Genomic DNA, 24,606 nt, shown 5'->3' on the forward strand with positions numbered 1-24,606 from the left:
CAACTCTGTTATTATCATGCAAAAGAAGCCATTGTCAATTATGTAGATGAATGGGCATGTGTGTCCCAGTAAAATGTTATTTTTCAACACCAAAACTGAATTTAATGTAACTTTCATGTGTCGTGTAACATTATTTTCCCTCAATTTTTTTTAACCATTTAAAAATGTAAAAACCACTGTTAGCCCACGGGCCATACAAAAGTAGGCAGTGGGCTGGATTTGGCTCGGGACCATGGTTGGCAGACCCTGGGAAAGCTAAAATGCTCAGAAAACATGCAGTATTTAGAAGGCAGAATTCCTATGAAATTTCAGATTTCATACTTAATTATATCCTGTGAGAGTAGCTAGTTAACTCCCCTCAGCCTTTACTTTTCCACATATAAAATGGTGCTCCTTGCCACCCATGTATCTTCTCAAGAATAATGAAAACATGGAGTGAATACAGTTCATGACCTCCTTTAAGTCACCCCATAACTTAAACTAATAAGTATCAGGTTAAATGCTTTAAGCACTAATTTGTTTAATATTAATGAAATTATTATTACATTAAAATTATTTTGATATTAAAAATATAAACACTGTCTATTAAATAAGGATGGTTATGCTACTAACCAATTATGGAATTAATCACCGTATTCTGAAAAGAGATGGGAATCATGTAATCATTGAAGTAGTTGGGAGTTTAAAAAAAAAAAAAAAAGCTTTCAGGACACATTTATGACTGCCCTCTTTGTAAAGCCGTTCACACCCTGAATTTCTGGCCAAGGAAGGCAGGCAAAAGACAGAAGCATTTTGATATTTGCAAGGCTCTCCTGGCAGACAGCATGAGGTGCAGACCAGCCAACCTTGGGAGGGCTAGTAAAGCACACACAATGTATTTTAAAACTGCTGAATGAGAAGGAAAAACCACTCGTACGGCCCAGGACTAACCTGTTTCCAGGAATAAAACACACTGTACTTTGAAGACAGAGCCTCTGAGGAGTGAGTATGTGTATTTGTAGCAAGAATACAGGCCTACGGCACCTGACAATAAACGCATGTAAGTCTTCCAGCTTCTTCTACTGGGACTGATCATTGTGCAGGTCACCTTGGTGGGGCCTGTTCTCTAAGTGATTAACCCATAAAAGCTGTGGTTTTCCAAGTCCCTCCTATCCATTTCACACAGGAGTATGAAGGAAAGGACTCCCCCCTGGGAGTCCTTACACTGGGATTGAGTGTAAATGGCAAGAACCCTTCTAAGTCCCCACAGGAGGAATGTTTGGGGGTGACTGGAAGAAAGACTGCTGCTCCCCCAAATGAAGCCAAATGCTAGAAGAGAAGGATCTGGTGTAACCATTCCTTGGTCCCTTCCCCATCTCAGGAGATGGCCCTGGCAACTATGTAGTTGAAAGGGAGCAACAAATCCTCTGAAGAGAAGAATCACACACCAAGGCAACAAGAACACCCCCACACACATGTGCAGAGAGTGTCTGCCAGAAACATAAGCCGAGGGTGGAAGAAGAGGCCAGGGGTGGGGAGAAGAGATCTCCACTGTCCCCCGTGTCAAATACAATTATTATGCAGCAGCCTACAGCCAGTCACCCCAAAGGAAACCCCACATGAGGAGCTAGACCTCAGGTGACTGAAGACTTAGGTGATCCCTGTCTCTCCTCTGCTTTAATTAAAGCACTTCCTCTCATTTAGAAATGAGATGTCTTTTGGTCTTGACTCTGTTGATGATAAAGGCAGGGTGTACTTTGTGTCGGGGAAAATGCATAATGACATTCCTCAGGAATGGAGAAGCACCACACAAGGAGTCTTTTTGGAAGTCTTATTGTGCACGTGGGATGAAGTGGATGTTACTGAAAGATTCCACTTGTGATTATTTTAATTTTATGCAACAAACTGAGCCATTGGTTGGGAGCACAGGGTCAAGATATCTGGGTCTTCGCCATTTCCATGATCAGGGTGAGACAAATAACTGTATTTTTCTTTCACAAACAGAATCGACCACAAGTTACAGATCCGTAAGTCCAGAGTTCCTCGGGCTTCTTACTGGCACAAGCATACAACTGGCAGTTAATAAAGGACAGGAACAACAAAGTCTTACCCCTTCCTCTTTCAGCACAGCCTCGGTCCAACCATGACCAATGGATGTATTATGAGAAAAAAGAGTTAGTTCTCAGAGAATAAAAATGGTTCCAGGATTAATGAAAGTGCATCTGATTTCATTAGCAAAAGTCAATAGAAAAGGAATGCACTTAAGGTATGGCAATAATATACTCATCGTGGAAGGTTCTGGAAGCCAGTTTGCATGCGGGGCTTTAAAAGGAAATGAGTACAGAAGGAAGATCACGAAACTGAGAAATCAGAGCATCTGAGTTGGTCTCCAGGCTCTGGCATCTACACTATGACTATGGGCAAATTACTTAATTTCCATGCCCTCAGCTTTATCTGTAGAATGAGGGTAACGGAAATATATACAATCTCAGAGGGTTAGTAGAGGATGAAGGGAAACAAAGCATTGGAAGAGGACTTTATAAACCATGAAGTACCCATAGGAATACTAGTCAGAGGTATCATCAGGGTAATCCTATTTTTTGAAAGACCAGAAAAAAAAAAAATCAGGACTCCATTTAAAATAGTCAGTTCTGGGCAGGTTTTAAGGGGTCAAAGCTAACGGTGCTTCTCACCTAAGTATGAACCACAGCCCCTTCAAGCATGCACCATGTGCAGTGGGAAGTCTGCAACAGGAACCAGGACACAGTCAGCTAAGTGCCCAGAGGAGACCTCCCAGCACAGTCAGCAGCCAGCCTGAGCCCCCACCTAAAGACAGTGGTGAAAAAGGAACCAGTGGCTCGAGTTGGTGACTCTATCCATAATGTACTGAGCTTGGGAAGAAAGACCATCCCAAGGACTCAGGAGCCAAGTCAAAGCGGTGGGCTGGCACGGAGGTCCTGGGGGTCGATCCAGGGATGCTTTCACTGCCATGGTCTGCATGGGCCGCAAGCAGTGGTGAAGCCATGCCAGAAGGGAGCTCCCAGGTGGGGCAGCTGTCCTCATCCCCCACATTACCTGATCCAGTGGCCAGGAACCAAGCCTCATTTGTCTTCCCGGAGTTTTCTCTTTCTATGAACTGAACTTGCCCAGTTCTGTCCTCATAGGATGGACACTGCTAACCTTGCCTTCATTTGCAAAGCTCTCCTTAGAGCTCACTCCAACTGGAGCATCCTTGGGAGTCAAGGATAACAGAGCTAGTGAACACTGGCAGCTGGCACTCGGGTACCAGGCATTTAGAAGAAAGAGAGAGCAGGGCAGGGCATGGGAGAACCAGCCCATGACACACTGGGAAACCACCCACCGCCACTGACAAAACCCATATCCAAGCACACAAAGCCCCCACCGAATGGATGATGCTCCAGAACGGAAACAGGTACCTGTGACAAACTCACTTCTACTCAGCTCCACGTTCTCTTTCCCAGAGCGGAAGTGTAGCTCATACATATATGCATGCACAGCGTGGAAAAGAATTCAGCATAACATACCTCAGAGTCAGTGAAAAAGTTGTAAAGGAGGACATCGTCAAATTCTAAACCTTTTGCTTCATACACGGTTAGCACAAGGGCTAACCCCAGCTCTTCTGGAATTTTCTCTTTTGCCATTTCATTAGCTACAAGGATTACCTGGGGGGAAAGAAAGAAGAAGAAAGTAGGAAAGAGAAAACATCATGTTCTACAACGAGGGATCTGGAAAAGCTCAGCCAACTTCTGTGGGAGGCAAATAACATCTTTTTTTTTTTTAAGATTTTATTTATTTATTTGACAGACAGAGATCACAAGTAGGCAGAGGGCAGGCAGAGAGAGAGGGGGAGGAAGGCTCCCCGCCAAGCAGAGGGTCTGACACGGGGCTGGATCCAGAACTCCAGGATCATGACCCGAGCCGAAGGCAGAGGCTTTAACCCACTGAGTCACCCAGGCGCCCCAGGTAACAGCTTTAAAAAGAAGTGGCTGGCCTGGATTTGGTCCACCAGCTGAAATATTAACAATTGCTCCCTCACTGGGGCTGAAATTTACCCATTCTGGCAGAGGCCCTACTGAACTCTACACCGCGGAATAATTCAGCCTCCCAAGTCTTTTTTCAACCACAAACTGCCTTTTATTTCACAACACGCAATCCCAAGAAGCTCACCTGGTGGGCTCCGAATTCAATAGGCTGGGTTTTCCTTTTGTTCCCTCGTAGCAAAATTGCCAAGTCACTAACACTGCAAGACTCCAGGACTGTTGGTTTGGGACCATCAAAGAGGCCAGAATCCCTGGGGAGGCGATCAAAAGATTCCGGGAAATAAAACTGAAGTAAATCCACCACCCCAGATGCCAGATTGAGGATTCCTGAGATAAAACAGAAAACACAGGTCAGATATGGAGCAACACGATGACAACATGGCTGGGGGGTTTCTGGGTGCTTTTGTGTTTTTTTTTTTTAATTTTATTTTTTATAAAAATATATTTTTATCCCCAGGGGTACAGGTCTGTGAATCGCCCAGTTTACACACTTCATAGCACTCACCATAGCACATACCCTCCCCAATGTCCATAACCCCAACCCCCCTCTCCCAACCCCCTCCCCCCAGCAGCCCTCAGTTTGTTTTGTGAGATTAAGAGTCACCTATGGTTTGTCTCCCTCCCAATCCCATCTTGTTTCATTTACTCTTCTCCTACCCCCTTAACCCCCCATGTTGCATCTCCTCTCCCTCATATCAGGGAGATCATATGATAGTTGTCTTTCTCCGATTGACTTATTTCGCTAAGCATGATACCCTCTAGTTCCATCCACGTCGTCGCAAATGGCAAGATTTCATTTCTTTTGATGGCTGGCTTTTGTGCTTTTTTTGTGGGGTTTTTTTTTAATTTGGGCTTTTTTTTTTCTTGAGAAACAATATTGGTCCTGATAGTATGGATAATTGCAAGTCAGTTTCTAGTTCCCATTAGATTATCACTTTGGCTCTGGTTAGTATTACTCCAGGTACAGGGCATGAAGGCAGAGATATGTTGCTATGGTTTTGTTGGACCTCGCTCCCGACCTACACTCATTTTAGAAAAAATTACTTCATAAAGAAAAATCAAGGCAGAAATATAATTTAAATAATTAGAGCTGTTAGAATGCTAATACAAGGGGCTGGCATAGATGGTAAGAAAACAAAAATTATTAGGACCCTTTCGTTGGAGCTTGGAGCCGGAGAGACATTGCCATGGTAACAGCAGTGCTGAATGTTAGGTGGGGGCCGAAGGCAAGGCCTCCATCACTCTCGCACTGGGTTTATATGCAGCTGAGAGATCTAGCCTGAGAAAAATGGTGGAGCTGGAGAAAGGATTTTGTGAAGAGTTTTCTCCCTGGATCCTGTTGCTTATCTAAGCTCTGAGTAACGTGGCCAGTCACATAGACTGAACACTACCACCATGAGACAGGCACCTTCATAAAAATATCCCATTTAATCATCAGGACTGCTCAGCGATATAGATCAGACAATCCCACCTTTACAAGCAGAGACTCCAACATCTAAGAAGTTAGTAAAAACCTCCAAGTGATAGGATTTGAAGTTGAACTGAGCACAGAGCATCCTGGGTCTCTCTCCATGGTTCACTTTGTGCCATGTGCCCTTTGCATGATGGCAGGTAGAACATCGTGTTCTTGGTAGAACCCCATGAAATGGGCCTATGTGTCCCCACTGCTATAACCAAACAATAAGGAGAAATTTTACTTCCCAGTAGTAATATTATTAGATGTATACAGTTGGGAGCACAAGTGGAATTTGCTTAACTGAAGCAAATCAGCTGCCACTGAGGTTCCCTCCTCTTTAAAAGCTAGCAAAGGCCAGAGGTATATATTAGTGGGAGAATCAGAAAAAGGCACAGAAGTATTGACTACAGTGATGAATGGGAATCCACAGAAATGCCCTTCCCGAGAAACTAGATGAATAATTTTTAAATGAGCCTACCCAAAGAATAAAAGATGGTCCCACCATAAAAAGGATTGAAACTCTGACGCCTCCTACAACGTGGAGGAGCCCTAAAAACTTTATGTTAATCACTTAGCCAGACACAAAAGGCCACATATTGTATGATTCCTGTTACATGAAATGTTGTATTTCATGACAATGGGCAAATCCACAGAGACAGAAAGTAGGGGATGAGGGGGAATGAGGAGTGACTGCTAATGGTATAGGGTTTCTTTTTGGAGTGATGAAAATTCTGGAATTGGGTAATGGTAACGGTTGCACAGCCTTGTGAACATATTAAAACCACTAAACTGCATATTTTAAGCAGGTAGTTGTTATGTTATGTGAATCTTAATTTTAAAAAAAGAAAAAAAAGGGGAAATATTCCCTAAACATAGTACATATTCACTACATAATCAATAAATACATGTGTGTGATAAAAGCATTTAATGTATATAAAGAAAAAAGATCAAAAGGAAATGAAAAAAAAAAATGTTAGCCACAAATGGCCCTACATGTAGCTTGTACATTTTTTTTTTTTTAACACTTTAGGTGTTCTATGAAGTCTCTAAAATCTAGTACATACGATTTGGGCTTTTTCTGGTTCTATACACAGAAGTATATATACATAGTTTTCCCTCCATTCCAAGATGGGGTTTATGTAGTCATTGTCCTAATGGGTTACTTAGCAAAAACATCAAAAATCCCCAAATCCCAGGAACAACTCTTTCTGCCATGCTCTTTCTTGCCTATCAGAAAGGCCGCTGGCCCCAGACCAGTGGCACTGAACCAAGAGGTCAGTCGGAAAGAGGGGCTCATTCAACTTCTCATGCCAAATCCTTCTACTGGATCCAACAACAGAAAAGGGGGTGCCACTGGAGCCACGTCCTGAGGACAGAAAGAGTGAGTTATGTGCCTCAGTCACCCGGCCCACACACAGTGCCAGGCAAGGGAGCTCAATAAACGTCTTAACAGATGAACAAGGGCCAGGGTTCTATTTCCTATTAAGAGAATCATTACTTTGTGCCAACTCTTGCTACACAATCCAAGTCCCACGTATAAGAGCAAGGAAGAACAACAAGTTGAACTGTTCAGATGCAGCGAGATCCTGTGGGGTTTTTTTCCTTTGTTTTCTTTTTTTTTTTTTCAAATGCACCATCAGTGAGGAATTCCAGAGACCTGGAAAGCTGGGCTGAGTTGTAGGATATAGCTACACTCTGGGGGGCCACCTGCCTTCTAATCATTTTCTGACTCCTGAGCTAAACAAATCAGAGTTTTAATCTCATGTTACAATGTGTGTGGGGAGAGGGTGCTTTGCATGTATTTTCTCTTTCCACCAAACCAAAGCCTACCTGAGCCGTATCTAGAAAAAGAGCATCTATCAAAAGCCTACAATAAACATCAGACTTAAATGGCAAAATGGTAAAAATAGTCCCATTAACTGCAGAAATAACACACAGATGCCTGTTAAAGCTTGTGTTTAAGGTCCCGGAAAATTAAATAGAACAGGAAACAATGAATGATAAATATAGAAAAGAAGATAAAGACTGACCCTATCTGCAGAAAAATGCCATAATCTAAAAGTTAGAATGTTCAACATGATTGTTAGATTGACCAGATCAACATATAAAAACCAATAGCATTCCTCTATACCAGTAATAACCGATAAAAAATGTAAAAAAAAGAGGGGGGGCAGCCATGATAGTTACAGAAAGTATAAGATCCCCAGTACAAATATAACAGCTGTGTAAAATGTCTGGGGAAAATTATAAAATAGTACTGAAAGCACTAAAAGAAGACCTGAATAGAGAAATACACTAACGTCATGGTTCAGAAATCCCAAAGATGTAAAGATGTGAATTCTTCCCAAAGAGCAATAAATTCAATGAAATTCCAATTAAAAGTACAAAGAGTCAGAGAATCTGATAACTATGGCAAATGTGACATCATGCTAACAGTGCAAGAAGAGACAAATGAGACAAATCAAGGGAAAAAGTAAGCCCAGAAACAGAGTCCAAAATATAAAAGAAAAGCACCTTACAAATCAGAGGCAAGGATGCGCCAAGCAGTGAATGGCATCAGCACAACTGATTCTCCATATGGAAAAAAGTAAAATTAGATCTGAGAAGGGTTAGTTTAATAAAGACAATGTCACACCACACATACACTTTAAATAGATTAAATTTAGTTATTTAAATTTACCTAAATTTAAATACCTGCCTACATATAAAAAGCAAAACTGAAAAACATTAGAAAATTATTAAGGAGACTCTCTTAATAACTCCAGATCAGAAAAATTTCTTAAGACACCAAAGAGCAAATCGTAAAAGTAAACATTCGTAAGTTAAAATTTAAAGTATCTTCCTACTAAAGAACACCATTATTTATATGCCATTTTACTTTAACAAAGAAAAACAAGCCCTGCAATTTTTTATAATCAACAAAGGATAAGAAGGCAAAAATTCATAGGGAATTCTTAAAAAATCAGTAAGAAAAACAACTCATTAAAAAGGTAGGCAAAGGAGAACAGGCAATTCACGGAATACAGAATCGCCGGTAAACACATAAAAAGACACCACATCTCAAGAAAATGGAAATTCAAACTACACCAGATGTCATTTCACACCCATCCCAAGAGCAAAGTAAGAGGATATAACATAGATCCGAAGAGATTTGCTCAGGAAGGTTCGCTCCAGCATTATATGTCACAGTGAAAAACTGTCGGGAGCCTACCCTTCATTACTGGAAAATGAGTAACAAACTGGTACAGCCCTAAAATGGAATGCTAACGCTAATTAGAAATGCAGGGTCTCGAGTACCAAATCATCAATATGCAGAAATCCCAACATGTAACATGAAGCAAAAATACAAAGTGGCAGAAAGATATGTCTGGCATGATCCCATTAAATAAAGTTTCTAAGCATGTAAAATGGTACTCTTATTGCTCATGGACACATGCAGGACACAGGAGGTGAATGGGTGAGCATTATAAACCTAAAGGAAGGATTCTGGCATGGCTGTTCTGTTTTTCAAACACTGCGTGCCTCAGTGTCCTCTGTAAAATGGGAAGGCTGCCTACCCAGCAGGGTCATTGTGAAGATGAAGTAGGGGGGGTCTACATAGGCTGCCTAGCATCTCGCTTGGCACAGAGAAGGGGCACAACTGAGGTTCATGTTAAAAGCCTTTGCATATGTGCCATCTCCCACCATGCTCTAGCCCTTTTTTTTTTTTTTTGGCTTCTCCTTGGGAGAAAAGCTGCTTTGGGAATTAATCTAATCAACATATCGCTTTATGTGCCACAAGACCGTGCTTCCGAAGTGCTTTACCATAAGTTCCCAAGCACTTTAAATGTTCCCCTGTAATGTTTTCATGTCATGGCAAGCTCCCTAAGATGTAATTTCCACTTGACCACAGCTTGAATTATCAACCTCCGAATGAGGAGCAGCAGAAACCATAAGACTTCTTGTTCGTGGGTGCATTTCCCACAAACTCCGAGATACTCTCCTTACTTCAGCTACAAAAGCCTAACAAAATAGTGCCAGATGGTGCCCAAGCACCTTCCTCGCAGGGAAGCACAAAGCCCGAACATACCCGAATGGGACCTGTAATTCTGGTACAGCTGGTGGATCTTCTTGGGCTTCCGGACGGCACACTGCTTGTCCACGGTGTTTCGGCTGGCGTAGTGGAACAGAGAGCGCAGGTCGCTGAAGCGGAAGGCCACGCCCTTCATGATGCTCTGGGCCGTGTCTCCCGTGAGGAACATGGCATTGGGGTCATTGATACATTTCATTAGCAGTGTCAGCTCGGCTTGGGTGAAGTCCTGAATCTCATCGCCATAGAGTTCATGGATGGACCACGGGAGCACCTTGAGCTTCGAAAGCCTCCGGGACAGGTTATACAGAACATCTTCTTCATCGAAATAACCTTTCTGAGACCTGATCTGCTGGTACAGGCAGAAGAGACTGTAGATCTCGCTCCGGTCTTCCTTGAAATTGGGGGACCGCTTCCTCCCTAATTTCTTATACGCTTCTTCTGTGAGCCACCCCTGGGGGCAGCTGAGGGCCTCAAAAGACCCCTTCAGAAAAGATTTTATTTCTTTCCAAATCAGTGCAGGGTTGTAGGAGGTTTTCCCTTTGATCATTTTCGGCCATATTTCATTGGCAAATACCTCAAATGTCACATACACCCGGGGGTCACTCTCACACATACGTGTTTCTGGAGCTTTATCCTCCTCACCATTGTCCCCATCAGCCTCGGCTTCCTCCTCATCCTCCTGCCAGTTGGGAATGGTCAACTCTTCCTGTGTGGACCACCCCACGATGGCTCTTTTCAAGCTGCCATCTTCATTTCTCAGAAAAAATGGTTTGGGCAGAGAAGCATCAAGCAGGAGAAGCAGCTGCTTGGAAGTGATGAAGAGAGGAAAGTTCTCGTCCCTTAAGTCCTGAAGTTTGTGGACATTGGGTTCCAGTGGTTTGTAGTGACTGGTGGCCTTGGTAGACTTGGAAAGCTCGATGAAATTCCTCTGCACCTCCTGACACAGGACGTGGTTCTTGGTCACGAAGATCTGATGTAAATGCTCCAGCTGGTGGGGTTGCTCCGCAGCACACACTTCGGCTGCCTGCCCGGGCTCCCCCGGCTCTCCACTGGGTCCTCCTGCACAGGCTTCACTATCCTGATCCTCATCTATGCTGTCCACTGTTTCCACTTCCATGGAACCTTCCTCTTCCTCCTCCTCCACTTCCTCCTCCTTGTCCACTTCTTCCGTACGGGGACCTTCCTTTCCGGACTCCACTTCCAGCCTTCTCTTCAGCCATATCTGCTTGGCCAGCAGCGGGCTTCCAGCCTGCTCGGCCTTCTCCCAGTAACTGTGGAATTTCTTCCACAGCCTGTACAAGCAGCAGGTGGTCTTCCCAGTGCCACTCCGCCCAATGAGGATGATGGGCTCCAGCGGCCTGGGGTTGAGGTCAATCACGGCATACTCTAGCTCACCCACCCTAAAGGGGTACTCCACCGTCACTGTTGTGTCGTTGAGGATGTTGGAAGCCATGCTATTACTGAAGCTGTGGAACTTCATGATGTTGTATTCCGTCTCCACTGCGCTGGCCGGAGGGAAATACTCCGGGTTCGCATGCTCCCGGTTCTTCTCAGCCTCCGTGTCCTCCACATAGAAGCGAGGTATGCGCTTTTGGATCTTCACGTTGGCTGACAGCTGGCCTTGGTGGATGCCCTTCAGCTTCTTCCGCAGGACACAGGACAGGCCCCGGTTGTAGGCACTACAGATGGCCCTGATGGAGTCCGACAGCTTACAGTGGTCCAAGACGATGTCCCAGATCCGGATGATTTCTGTATAGACCCGACCCGACTTCTCCGGGCTGTGCAGGTTCCGCTCTGCGGCAGCGATGATCTTCTCTGGGTTCTCACTGCACCGAGGGGAGAAGTCAATGGCCAGCTCCCACAGCATGCGGGCCCCCTTGTCCAGCTTGGCCTCGAAGAGCTGGATGCTTCCCTTCAGGTGCTTCAGCCGCTTCTGCAGCCCCTGCGTCCACTCGCCATTCCCCAGCTGCTGAATAGCTAGGATGATTTTTTTCTTCATGACCTTTGTCATGACCTTACTAGACAGCTTTTTCAGCATTTCTGAGGTGCACTCAATCTCCCACGTCATGTTCTCGAAGTCCTGGAGGCAGTCCTCGATATCCTGCGTGTTCCAGCTGTCCGGATCATCTCTGCCCTCGCTCCCTCTGTGGCCAGCAGGAATGAACTGTGAGGCCTCGAGGCCTGCCTGCGCACGTGCCCCCCCTGCCTCAAGGACACTGTGCTGGTTCCCACTTGAGTCAGAGCCTTGAGCCCCCAGGGCTCGCTGGAGCTCATCTTTCTTTACTTCGGTTCCAACACCCGTCTGAAGAGGCTCAGAGTCCTGAGGACAGTCCTTGGGGAGGGATGTATCCAATTCAACCTGCTGAATTAAATCCGTGATGTCCTGTACCAGGCGGTCTCTCAGAGAGCAGGGCCTGACAGCTCCAGGCTCCTCCCTCATCTCCTGCACATCCGGGAGAGCCTCCCAGCTGTCGGGGACCACGGCTCCTTCAGGCAGGGCCCTGGCAGGGATGCTGCACGGCAGTGACTTGGATGAACCCTGGGACTTGAGCTGAGATGTGTGGCCAGGGGCAGTGGGCCTCGGGAGCTTCCCTGGGTGGGCAGCAGGGTCCTGCCGGTTCCTCCGTTTGCTCTCCATCAGAGCTTTGTTCCAGGCCAAGAGCAGAGCGTCATTCTTCTTGATCCGGTGCCTTGCGTCTTTGCCTTCTTTGTTCTTCAAGTTGAAGTTGATGTCGAACTTCACCAGCAGGTCTATCAGCTTCTTCATGCGCCTCAGCTTGCCCTTCTGGAAGATGATATGCATCAGCGTGTTCCCGTTGCTGTCCTGGCTGTTGGGGTTGAGGTAGCAAAATTCAGTGGGGTTGGACCAGAAGAGATCCAACAGGTGGCTGAGGAAGTTAAAACCGATGTCAGCTGGAAGACACAAACAAAACACTGTGAGTCCTAAGCCGCTCTTTCCAGGGAACAGAGACCTCTGGGTTTGGAGAGATGCCAGCCAGGGGCATCTCAGAACACCACACCTCCCCAAGTACTCAATAACCCTGTGGTTGAAAATCAGGGACAATTTGCTCCCAAGGGGTATGTGGCCACATCTGGGGGACAGCCAACTTTGAAACTTAAGACTCCTCCTAAGTCAACCCACCCAGACCATTCACTGTGATGGCTGCTCCTTCTCACCCAGCTACGGGTCGGAGGCCAGGGGATAATGGGTGGACCTGACCAAGAAACAGCCCTTTTTCAGATCGTTGGTTTTCCCAATAAGAAAGATGAAAAAGCATAGCATTGGTTCTACTATCCAGCTTCCTCTTCAAGGAACAGACTGCTTAAAAAATAAAGGCTTACCTTTAATGTCCAAAAAGATGTGGAGTGCTGCATGCAAAGGAGTATCACCTTCTGTGAGGGAGATTCTGCGGGGGTCTGCACCCTTGGTCAAAAGAAGAAACGCCAGCTCGAAGTCTTCATGTTTCAGGCACGTGACAATTGGCGTCTCCTGACTGTCGTGGAGACCCTCAGGCAAGGCTGAGAAGACAGAGGAAAAGGGCACAACCCCGTGAGGGATGTACCCTGTGACAAGGGACTGCCTGGCTCACCTGAGGAAGAGAGGATGACTTCTGCCATGTGCTCCGAGAGAAGAGCTGATGCCGACCCGACTTCCGAGGTGAAGGCTTCCTAGAGCCCTCAGAGTGAAAGCCCAACTGTTTCCGGTGTCCCGTTCATGGGCCGGACCTTTCCACTCTCCTGCTCCCCTCTGTGTCCCCAGGCCCCATCTTCAGCACTGCCCGGGAGTGGGGACAGGGCCCTGGAACAATAGAAACCCCAGTCCCTGTCCAACACCCTACCAGACACATAGTGAGTGATCAGGATATAAGCATGGCTTCCTACATCCTTTGCCCACCTACCCTCAAATGGCATCTTCCCTAACACCTCTCCACCCCCAACATCAGCTTCCCTTTAGCTCAGTCCATGCCTCCCCTCTACGCTGCAGTCTCCCAGACCTGCATCTCTGCAATCCACACACCCCCGCACAGCAGCTGCACATTCACTCTGTCCCTGGTCCCCGGCACCCGACTGCAGGCAGGCGCTTCATAAGTGCCAGCCGACACAGCAATAAAACAGGAAGTCCATGACAGCCACAGTTTCCAGCCAAAGGTAGTAACATTTCCCTCGAGGAATGGTTTTGAAGAAATATACTACAGGAGGCATTCCATCTACCTCTTGGAACCTGTGGGAACAGTCAATGCCCAAAGGCTTTGTATGGCCCTTTGAGAGCTAAGGACCAAGAAAGGGCATTCCCTCTTAAACAGCCGAACAAGCAGAAAACCACACCGCCACAGTGCTCTTCCAAGAACCTGCATGCATGAGCTCATTTAACATTCAAAACATCCCTGAAAGAAACGGACTGTTATTCCCATTTTATAAACAAGGAGATGCCTGAGACCACACAACTAGTAGTGGCATGAGTAGGGGGGTGGGAAATGGGGGCAGGAGGTAGTTGGGGTTTCCAAATCAGTTATAAAATAAAACCCAGTCCAGGGCACCTGGGTGGCTCAGTCGGTTAAGAATCTGCCTTCAGCTCAGGTCATGATCTTGTATTCCTGGGATCGAATCCCGCATGGGGCTCCCCCGCTGGAGTATGCTTCTCCCTCTCCCTCTGCCCTTCCCTCCTCTCATGATCTCTCTCTGTCTCTCTCAAACAAGTAATAAAATCTTTACAAACTAAATTTTTTAAAAAATAAATAAATAATACCCAATCGGGCAAGGCGCTGGCTCTTTCCAGACATACCTCCAGCCAAATGTGATTGCGCTGATCACAGCGGCAAATGTTTCTGCCAAACCAATTATTTAGCGGTTTCTTTACAAAGAAGCACCTCAAATCCTAATCCGCTGATTAGAAAAGAATGCTGGAGAGTTAATAGGGACACACGAAGCATACTGAGTACAGGGAAAAGTCTAGCTGGCAGTCACAGTTGAGAGGAAAGGATCCTGTGTGCCACATCCAGGGCCAAGGGCCACCCCCCACACACACACCTGAGGTTTCTCACACAAGGCAGAAGAAAAGACAATGATGACTAGTGTTCCCAAGGACGCAGAACTACAGGGCCAGCACCCACTGACAGGGCACTAACCTGTCGCTGTGCAAAATGAGAAGCTGTGGAAGAAGACAATGGGCCAGAATTTAAAGCAGTCTCCAAAGTCAAGTGAAAGACCCAGGACCAGTGGCACCCAAGGGACAAGTCTCCAGGGCTCCCTGCAAGCATTCTCACCTCCACTGTCAATGAGGCAGCCCATGAGCTGCATCCTCCGAGGGTCCCAGGTGCTGAGGCGGGGGATGACGGTGCAGAGGTCAAGGTCTGAGAAGTTGCAGCCTTTGATGAGGCAGTCTCCCAGCGGTGGCTCCCCACTTACTTTGCGGGTCAGCAACAGAAGCACTTCCGGCCATTTCTGTTTCTCCAGTAAAAACTTGATGAAGGTGTTGGCGCAATCACGGTTAATGTCACAGACCAGGTCAGGAGGAATTTCTTTTAAAAATAAGAATACACCACACTCCCAAAAAGGTTCATATGATTCCTGTCCCCAGATACCACCCAACACCTTTAGGCATAATTAACAAGAATTGTCGGTCAGTATGTTAAACCTCTGGGGAAAATACAAGCAAGTAAGTACCTTGGACAGCTACTCAACCACTGGTAAATGTCAGTATAAGCTCTGGCCATGTGACCTTCTGGGAGGGTCAGAAATACTTTAAGGAGAGTAGAGACTGGCCCGGGAAAAGAGCAGAATTGACTGTGTCTTGGAAGAATACGTGAGTTCAGAGCATTCTACTGAGATCAGAAGGACAAGAACCTGGCTTAAGTTTTGCACAATACTAATGGAGAGTGTGCACTGAAATACAGGGAGACACTATAGAATAATTAAAAAGTTGAGAGTCATCAGGTAGTGGTGAGAGGATGGTCTAATCCTAATTCTTAAGTTCATATCATAATATGCTAGGTATTTCCATCTGATATCTAATGTACACAGACAGGATCATCGTTATCCCTGTTCATGATGCTGGTATATCCTATAGATGAAAAACTTCTAGAAGAGGTCCTCAGTAAGTAAATTGCCAGATTTGGCAAATAAAAATAGATGTCAGTTAAATTTGAATTTCACGTAAACAACAAATAAAATTTTAGTATAGCTCATGCAATAATTGGGACATACTTATACTATATTCACTGTTTATTCGAAGTTATAATGCAACCAGCATTCTATAATTTGTCTGGCAACCCTACCAGTAAGAAAGCAGGAAGGAAGAGAAGGGAAGAAATCAAGAGTTAACCTATATAAGAGCAATTTTATTTGCCTTTGCTGGTTTTTGCTTTCCACCATGTTCTAGGATTTCTAACAAGAATATTCATTTTGATGTTTAATATTTAATGTGAAAACCAGAAAAACAATTTTGTGTGAAGGACCCTGGATTAAGTGCTCCACACCCAACATCTCAGCAGATAAGTACCCTAGCTAATGCAAGAGTGAAGGAACTAAAGCTTAAGAAGTTAAATAATTGGCCCATCGTCCCAGATCTGCCAAGTGGTAGAATTAAGATGAAAATGTAAAACTCCAAGCCTTAAACACTAAGATCTGCTGCATCCCCTGAAGAGCACTTTTGTTCCACTGGCCACTCCTTCCAGCATTCTCTGGAAAATCAAGAAATCTCAGCTCTTTGAATGGTCCCAGTGAGTACGTTACAGCCCATACTATGGCCAATTTGAAAATACCAAAATACCAAATTTCACCTACTTAGGGTTTCTAGAATCTTCCCTAAGTATTATCTAAAATGTGTCATCTTAAGTTCTTTTCTAGAAAACTTTCCTCATTTCCCCATAGTGGAAAAAAAAATTAACATCCAGTTCCACAAGAACTTCATATACCAACATTAGCCAAGATCTATGGAAGAGAGAAATATCCAGGGTATTTTAAAAAGGACTGTATGTGCAAAAGTAATTCTAGCAGAATACATGAAAAACCAGGCACAGAGACAGACACTAGGGGTGGGATTTAGGTACTCCCGTTCAGGGTGGATGATCCAGACTTTCCACTGAATAACGTTTGGTGCTGTTGAATGTTTTACACATAGCTCATCACTTTTACTTGTTTGTTTAACTGTTTTTCAAGATATTAGCAAAGGGTTCTAATGGGCATAAATCATCTTCGGCACACTTGAATGTTGGGAGAAAAGTTACCTTGCAGAGAAGAAAGAAGGCGCAAGAACCTCTGAACTACTTCTTGCTTCAGAAAGTTTTTATGCAGTAGCCGGTTTCCTGAGTTCATGTACTTCACCAGCTGCTCAGAGGCCTTCCGGAAAATGTCGGTCTCACTAACAGGTCCATCACCATTGTTCAGTCCTGCAAAGCAAGCAGGTGATGCTTCTGAAGACAAAGACCACAGCCGTGGGAGATTGCAAAAATCACCTTGGTTCTCCACCCTCTCTGTGGATACCCTTGCTTTGCCCAGTGACTTTGGGTCTCCTTCCATTGAGAAGTGAAACCTATTTTCTTCCTCCCCCTGCCCCAGCTTCCAGACTTGGTATGACGGATAGAAGAGAGTCATGAGATTTCTGTCCTTGTTCTGAGGTGGGACCTCAAGAGGGCTGGCTTAGTTCTACTCCCTCTCTTGAGACCCTGGCCTATGCCATGTGCACTGGTCCAGTTTCAACTTCAGGGGGACAAGAAACCGCATAGAACAAACAGGAATCGGTCCGCTTGTCCAAACTGAGGGTGCATAGATATGACAGAGCCTGGCCAAGATCAGCAAGGCCACAGCCACTGGGAGGAATTCAGTTAAAGCTATGAAAACAGCCCAGCCTAAACAGCTGGTCTGCAGATCGGGAGCGGAAGAAATGCTTGTTGTTTAAAGTGACTAAATTCTGGGAGCAGTCTGTCATACAGCAATAGACAACTGACAGAAGCATCGAAGGAAGTGACAGCAAGAGGAGAGCTTAGCACCACAGTGACATCCAACCACATGCCAGCCACCTATATGTCCTAGGGGCTAGCAGGAAAACCCAAGAGGAAAGAGCCACCTCTCTGGCCGAAGAAGGGAAGACAATATCCCCTTGGTTCAGTTAATTTGAGAAAGTAGTCATGATTAGAAAAAAAAAAAAACCTGATAGAATGTTGAAATGGGCAGATATTTTCTTTGGTATCAGGTGATACACTCAAAAAGCACTGTTGCTCAAAACAAAATCTTACTGAGCACAATAGGGGAGCAAAAATTGAAAAATAGATAAATAAATAAAATAAAAGAGATGGACTATTTGAAAATGAGGAAAAAGTGAAAAGCATCCTATCTTCATCGGGGTTTCCAGCAGTGATTGTGTGGAAGTGGTTTCCCAAGGAAGTGACAGGTAGGAAGCAGACTGGGGGGAAAGGGAGGAAGCCAGGTAGCCTCGCCTGATCCCACAGGGGAGCTCTGGAGAGAGTGCCCCTCCCAGCTGTCCCCACCCAAGGACTTTCAAACTCTCGATCTATCACTGGCTACAGGCTATCCTTGGAGGACGTGAGTTCTCAGGTGCTTCTAGCTTAGAAGGTCCCCAGCAAAACTGGCCCTATATGATGTTCCCTGTGAGAGGAAGCCTTAGGTGCTGGCTTCCCAAAGTGAAGGCACCCCCATGTTGGGCACACACAACAGTGGTGAAAGGGATCTAGGGGATTCAAGCAGAGCTCCAGCATCATCTGCTGTGCCTTCTCACACACACCTGCCTCACCTTTCAACAATTCAAGTCAGAACACCAGACTCTCTCTCTCTCTCTCACACACACACACACACACACACACTGACGTCAGGGACAAATGCTCATTGCCCTCTACTCAAGAGACCTTGAGGTGTCAGAGAGAAGCAAGACCCACTTTAGCACCATCCTCCAGAGAAAAAGAAAGGGAAGCCACCTAGCAAAAGAAGACCTACGTCACCTCAGCTAGAAGCCCAGAAAATGTCTATGCGCTCTGACAGTGACTCGGCCCTCCCACCTTCTTCCTAAAATACCTACGAACACACAGTAATGGTGAAAACTCACAGTACAGAGAAATACGACCCTTGGAAAAGGAGCAACTTCCTTCACTAGCATGTGTTACTTGTCCCCCACCCTCATGCCATTAAAATCTTTTCTAGAACATCATTCTTCAACTAGGAAAATTATAAGTCACTTGACACTGAACAGAAACAGACTAAGCTGACCAATGCAGATCATTATATGCAGTTGTATAATAAACGCATGGTTATGTGGTTCAGAATAGTTAAGCAATGGGTCAGAGAAAGTTCCACATGTCAGGAAAGAAACCAGAGAGTGATATAAACAATGTAAAGACATATAAAAGGAAAGGTGCTGGCGATGGTATCCCTCGGTAGATGTGGGCGACTTATTTATTACTCTGAGTTTGTCTGGTTTTCTTCTAAGTTTCCTATAAGCTTAGTAAGAGACAAAAAAAAAAGTCAGAGGGGCGCCTGGGTGGCTCAGTTGGTTAGGCGGCTGCCTTCAGCTCAGGTCACGATCCCAGGGTCCTGGAATCGAGCCCTGCATCAGGTTCTTTGCTCAGTGAGCGGCCTGTTTCTCCCCTGCCTCCCATTCCCCCTGCTGTGCTTGCATGCTCTCTCTCTCTCTCTCTCTCTCTCTCTGTGTCAAATAAATAAATAAATAAAAGAAACATCAGAATATAAAGTCGCTTATGTATTATAATCACAGATTGCTTTTTTTTTAATTTTTTTTAAAGATTTTATTTAATCATTTGAGAGAGAGAGCATGAGAGGATGAGAGAGAGGATGAGAGGAGAGAGGTCAGTGGGAGAAGCAGACTCCCTGCTGAGCAGGGAGCCCGATGCGGGACTCGATCCCGGGACTCCAGAATCATGACCTGAGCTGAAGGCAGTTGCCCAACCAACTGAGCCACCCAGGCGCCCCTATCACAGATTGTTTTTTAAAAGATGACTTTGTAAGTGCTAAACGCCACCAACAAAAAGACTGCATAAAATGTGCTAAAGTATAATTACAATAAATTTTTGTTTTTACATAAAACTATGCTTTTACAAATTTTCTACAATAATATTCCTTTCCTATATTTTGTAATTTTTTTAAAGAAAACGTTGCTTTTATAATAAGGAAAAAGTATCATGAGCATCCTTTAGGTGGATTCTGGACGCCTGTATTTGCTGAAAACAAGGCACCGTTTCGGTGCTGAGGGATGGTAAAATGACAAATCAGGGCCTCTGAGTCCCAGGCTCTGTGGGGAAAATCAACACAGACGGAAGGTTCCAGTGTCCTCCGAGTGCTGTGTCTGAGGTGCCTGCATGAGTACAAAGCAGAAAGCAGCCGGGTCCCACTGGAGCTTGAGAGACAAGGCCTCAGAGGCCTGGAATGGTCCTCACCCTGAGTGATCAGAGATTATGAACCCTGAGAAGGAAGGCTCCAATCCCGTTCTTGAACCGGAGAACGGAGAAACAGCAGCCAGAGAGGGGGACATGCTGCCACCTAGTGGTGGCCATGAGAAGCAGGTAAAAGCAGCTAAGAGTTTTCACTTTCCACCCAACTGCAGTCCAGAAGCAGATGATCCTCCTTATGACAAATCCTCAGAAGGTCAGTAGTAGGGACACCTCGGTGGCTCAGCCGGTTAAGCATCCAACTCTTGGTTTCAGCTCAGGTCATGGTCTCAGGGTTGTGGGATCAAGATCTGCGCCGGGCTCTGCACTCAGCACAGAATCTGCTTGAGAGTCTCTCTCCCTCTCTCTCCACCCCTCCCCCCATGCTCTCTCTAAAATAATAAATAAATAAATCTTTAAAAAAAAAATGGTCAGTAGTAGCCTAATGCTCTATCACAGATCTTATGTCATTCTCATTTCACCTTATCAGGGAGGCATTTTCTCATCCCATATCCTCACAAGAAGGGTGAGTACAGTACAATCAAGTGTTTTGAGAAAGAGAGAGATGATATTCACATAACTTTTATTACTGTAGATTGTTATAATTGTTCTATTTTATTCTACTATTTATACTGTTGTTAATCTCCCACTGGGCATGATTTATAAATCAAACCTTATGGGATGTACGCATAGGAAAAACAGTACATACAGGGTTTGGCACCATCTGCAGTTTCAGGCGTCCACAGGGAGGCTTGGAAGTATCCCCTGCAGATAAGGGGGACTGCTGTATATAGTCCTGACTGCTTAGGGGTAAAGCCTTGCTCCTTCAAGTGGGCTCGGCCTTCCCCAGGTACTCTGCAAGAGCCGCAGAATCTCAGATCCCGCCCTGAACCTGCTAACTCAAAACCTCCATTTTAACAGGCTCCCAAATGGTTCCTGTTAACATTGGGAAGCTCTGGTTTAGAGAACAACGGAAATCTTCAGCAAGACCCTTCATTTCTCACCTCGGTGCAAAAGCCACCTTCTCCAAAGTCATCGCCACCATAATCATCAAAATGTTGCACGGCAACACTCAGGATGAGCCAGGGGTGAGAGCATCCTTTATCCTAGTCTTTAAGTTAGAATGCTGTTTGTCTGGGTACAAAAAGCTAACATCTTTATGGTGCTTTACCTGGGGCCACAGATGTAAAAAACAAAATCATTCAGTCCATGGACTCAGGTCAGGAACAAGGGTACCCAACTCCCCAATAGTAACTCTTCCCAAAGACAGTGTGCTTCCATCAAGCCCATTAATGCGTGAGGATGGGGAGGGATTAAAGTCTGTAAAATCTTCATTTTTATGACTGGAAATCTATCTTTATGCCCATGGCTCCTGGTCCTCCCTTTGCCTGTCTTCTCAATTGCTACACTGGTTAAAAAGACCACGCTAGGGTCTCCTGGGTGGCTCAGTCAGTTAAGTGTGTGCCTTCAGCTCAGGTCATGATCCCAGGGTCCTGGGATCGAGCCCCCATCGGGCTCCCTGCTCGGTGGGAAACCTGCTTCTTCCTCTCCCACTCCCCCTGCTTGTGTTCCCTCTCTTGCTGTCTCTCTCTCTGTCAAATAAATAAAATCTTTAAAAAAAAAAAAAAAGAAAGAAAGAAAAAGAAAAAGGGACCGTGCTAGGGCTAAAGTCTAAAACTACACTATCCATTACAGTGGCCACTAACTTAATTATGTAAAATTAAAATGAATTAAGTAAAATTAGAATTTCAATTCTCCTGTTGCATGAGTCCTACCCTTTTCAAGTGCTCAAAAATAGGTGACCAGAGGCTACCCTATGAGACAGAGTAGATATAGAATATTTACATCAGTACTGAAAATTTTATTGCATGGTCCTCGTTTACAAAGATTCCCCAGCTCCATCTCACGTTTTAAAGTTTGTACCACTGGCAAAAATCTTAGAAACAAAATGTACATATACAACTCTATGTCCGTATGGATACACAAAGTGACCGTGATATTAAGCACAGATGTCATATTCCAATACTGGTGTCTATAAGGGTACCATGACTAGGAGTCTTTGGGAAATGCACTACCAGAAGATGCCAACTTGCTAGCCCTGCCTGATAACTGGTCATCCTCCACTTGTTCAATTTTTATCAGTTTCTTTTGCTTTTTTTGACTCCGTGTTTCCCTACAGTCTTTCAATATTCTTCTAGCATGGCAAGGAAAAATTCACAGTCGATGGTCTGGAAAACTTTAATCAAATTTCCAATAAGCTTACCAATGAGTATCAGGGGCTGTGGGCTTCACTGCATTCACTGCCATCACAAACTACCCAGTGAGCCAAAAGACAGGCTTGGAATGAGGCACATTCCTCTTGAATGTGCCTTTCTTCCCAAGTGAGCATAACTGAATTCTAGTAAGGAGAAAGGGAACCAGATACTTTTCTACTGAGTCTCTTCTTCTGGTTTCACCACAAATATAGTTAGTGAAGGTAGAGAGAGAGGAAAGGAGAGTGGGACCCTGTCTCAGAAACTGAGCTGTTTTTAGGATTAGCAGATATCCAAAGATTCTATTATGTCCCCCCAAAAAAATAAAAATAAAATAAAGAAAAACTTTAAAAACTAAACAAATGCATGACTTATGTTAAAGCCTATTAACATTAGACATAGCATACACAAAACACATATACAGTATTCTAAGAATTAAGGTTAGAACTAATTGCAAACAAAAAAATTAAATGTAAGAGAAAAACCTGCAAACAAGTCAGCCATTTCCCACCATTAACTGATGGTCCTTTTTTGTTGTTACACTAAAACCTGGAAATTCACTGGCAAAGAAATCTGTTCAGTTAGTTTCAATTTCTCAAACAGTAGAACCCAATCTGAAGCTGAGATTACAGGCATAAACTCTCAGAAAGCATTTCACAGTGATTTATTAATTATACTACCTCACAGAAGAAATCGCAAGTCCTTGATATAGTGGTCTTTTAAAAACTAAATATGATATGTCACGGCTTTTTAAAAAAAATCCATGAAAAACAGAGGACTCTACAAATACACTTTGTTCCCCTCATTTCAGTGATCTCATGGAAACAACAAACGATATTTTAAATAAGTAAATGAAAATGAAAACATAGATGGGGCAATGAGGGGGTCAGGGACGTTAAATGAAAAGCAGCATCTCCCCCATATGAAACTCTCCTGAGCAAGGCAACTGCGATGATCCCCACCTGTCCAACTGCCTCCCACTCCAACACACACACCCAATGGGCTGCCTTCACCTTGCCACCGGTTTACCCACTCCAGGGGCGGGGGAGTGTTTCTGGGGAAATGCATCCAAGTAACTTCAATAAACACCCTAATTGTCTATTAAGTATTAATCAGTGCAGTCCTTCACACATGCACATAAACCATCCGAAGGTCAGAAGATAATTAAAGAAAAGCAATAGTACAAAAGAGAAACAAGAAAACGAAACTACTCACCCCCAAAGGAAAATATAATTCAGGGAAGAGAGGAGAACATTCTTTTAGGAAAAAAAAAATACTCAATATTCTTAAATGCCATTCAAGAAGAGGTGGCAAATATAAAACAAGCAAAAGCTGCCATAGATTAGGAAAAAAATCAGAAAACAAGAGTTCTTAGAAATTAAAACTGAGTTTCCAAATTTAAAAATGCAATGGGCAAGCTGAGTTGTAAAAGGAAAAGCTGTAGACCAAGTTAAAGACCTGAAAAGAAAAAGAACCTAGAAAACAGTAGGGAAAAGTAGAGAGACATGTTAAAAATTCAGGAAGCTCTCCCATTTAATCCTTGCAGCGGAAGAGAACAAAATGATGGGAGATAAATTTCCCTGAGATAAGAAAGTTAGATTGAGAGGGGCCAGGAAGAGCCAAGCGAAAAGAATGTGTAAGGACCCACACCGAGAAACTTCCCAGGGACATTTCAAAGCTCGAAGGACAGAGAAAACCTTAGAAGGGAAAATAAATGAGACTGACATCAGACTTCTAACCAGTAGCAAATGGAGGTTAGAATACAAAGACACAGTGTCCTCATGGTTGTGAGGAACGAGGCTTTACAGCATATTTCATAAGTCTAAGATCCCGTGCATTGTCTGACACATCAGGAACGGCTGCACCAAAGTAACCCATCACCAATGGTGAAACACATTCCAGTTTTAAACATGTGAAAATGTGGGGAGAGACTGCAATTTAGAATCAATGAAATACAATGCCTAAATTCGAAAATAAAATGCCTCTAATCAAGGACAATGTAAAGACATCTTCGAAAACTCTGTAAGTCCATGCCTCTTCCAGTAAAAACTTTCTTGAGTAGGTATGCTAACAGATCAAGAGAGAGTCTGAACAGACAACAACAGCCGCACAGTCCTACATGAGTAGCATTTACACACACACACACACACACACACACACACACACTGGGGCTGAAGTCTAAATAAAAAGTCTAAATAAGGTCCAAACAGTATATATGCGTACATACGTGTATACACACACGGTCCGTTAAACTGGGATGCTTAAATGGTATCACATTGAAATAGCAAAGTTATCAGGACGTCTGCTGGTTCTTTCCCATGGGTTCTGCTATGCTACCAGTTGTAGAACACAATTTACATAACCATTTACATAATTATACCACTGCCACGTA

The 24,606-nt window shown here is 44.5% G+C and overlaps 1 protein-coding gene across 1 annotated transcript in view; it reads right to left on the bottom strand.

Moving 5' to 3' along the window:
- Positions 1 to 24,606, bottom strand: part of LOC111159037 (tetratricopeptide repeat and ankyrin repeat containing 1) — a 98,065-nt gene that overhangs the window by 24,509 nt on the left and 48,950 nt on the right. The window contains exons 10-15 of the mRNA XM_022521406.1: positions 16,795 to 16,956; positions 14,833 to 15,087; positions 12,911 to 13,087; positions 9,566 to 12,481; positions 4,168 to 4,367; positions 3,525 to 3,662 (exon numbers count right to left, since the gene is read on the bottom strand). Coding sequence (XP_022377114.1) covers positions 3,525 to 3,662; positions 4,168 to 4,367; positions 9,566 to 12,481; positions 12,911 to 13,087; positions 14,833 to 15,087; positions 16,795 to 16,956 — 3,848 coding nt within the window. The remainder of the gene's footprint in view (positions 1 to 3,524; positions 3,663 to 4,167; positions 4,368 to 9,565; positions 12,482 to 12,910; positions 13,088 to 14,832; positions 15,088 to 16,794; positions 16,957 to 24,606) is intronic.

Source organism: Enhydra lutris, unplaced genomic scaffold, assembly GCF_002288905.1.
Source record: "Enhydra lutris kenyoni isolate GAN:26980312 unplaced genomic scaffold, ASM228890v2 scaffoldscaffold66, whole genome shotgun sequence".
Classification (NCBI taxonomy): Eukaryota; Metazoa; Chordata; class Mammalia; order Carnivora; family Mustelidae; genus Enhydra; species Enhydra lutris.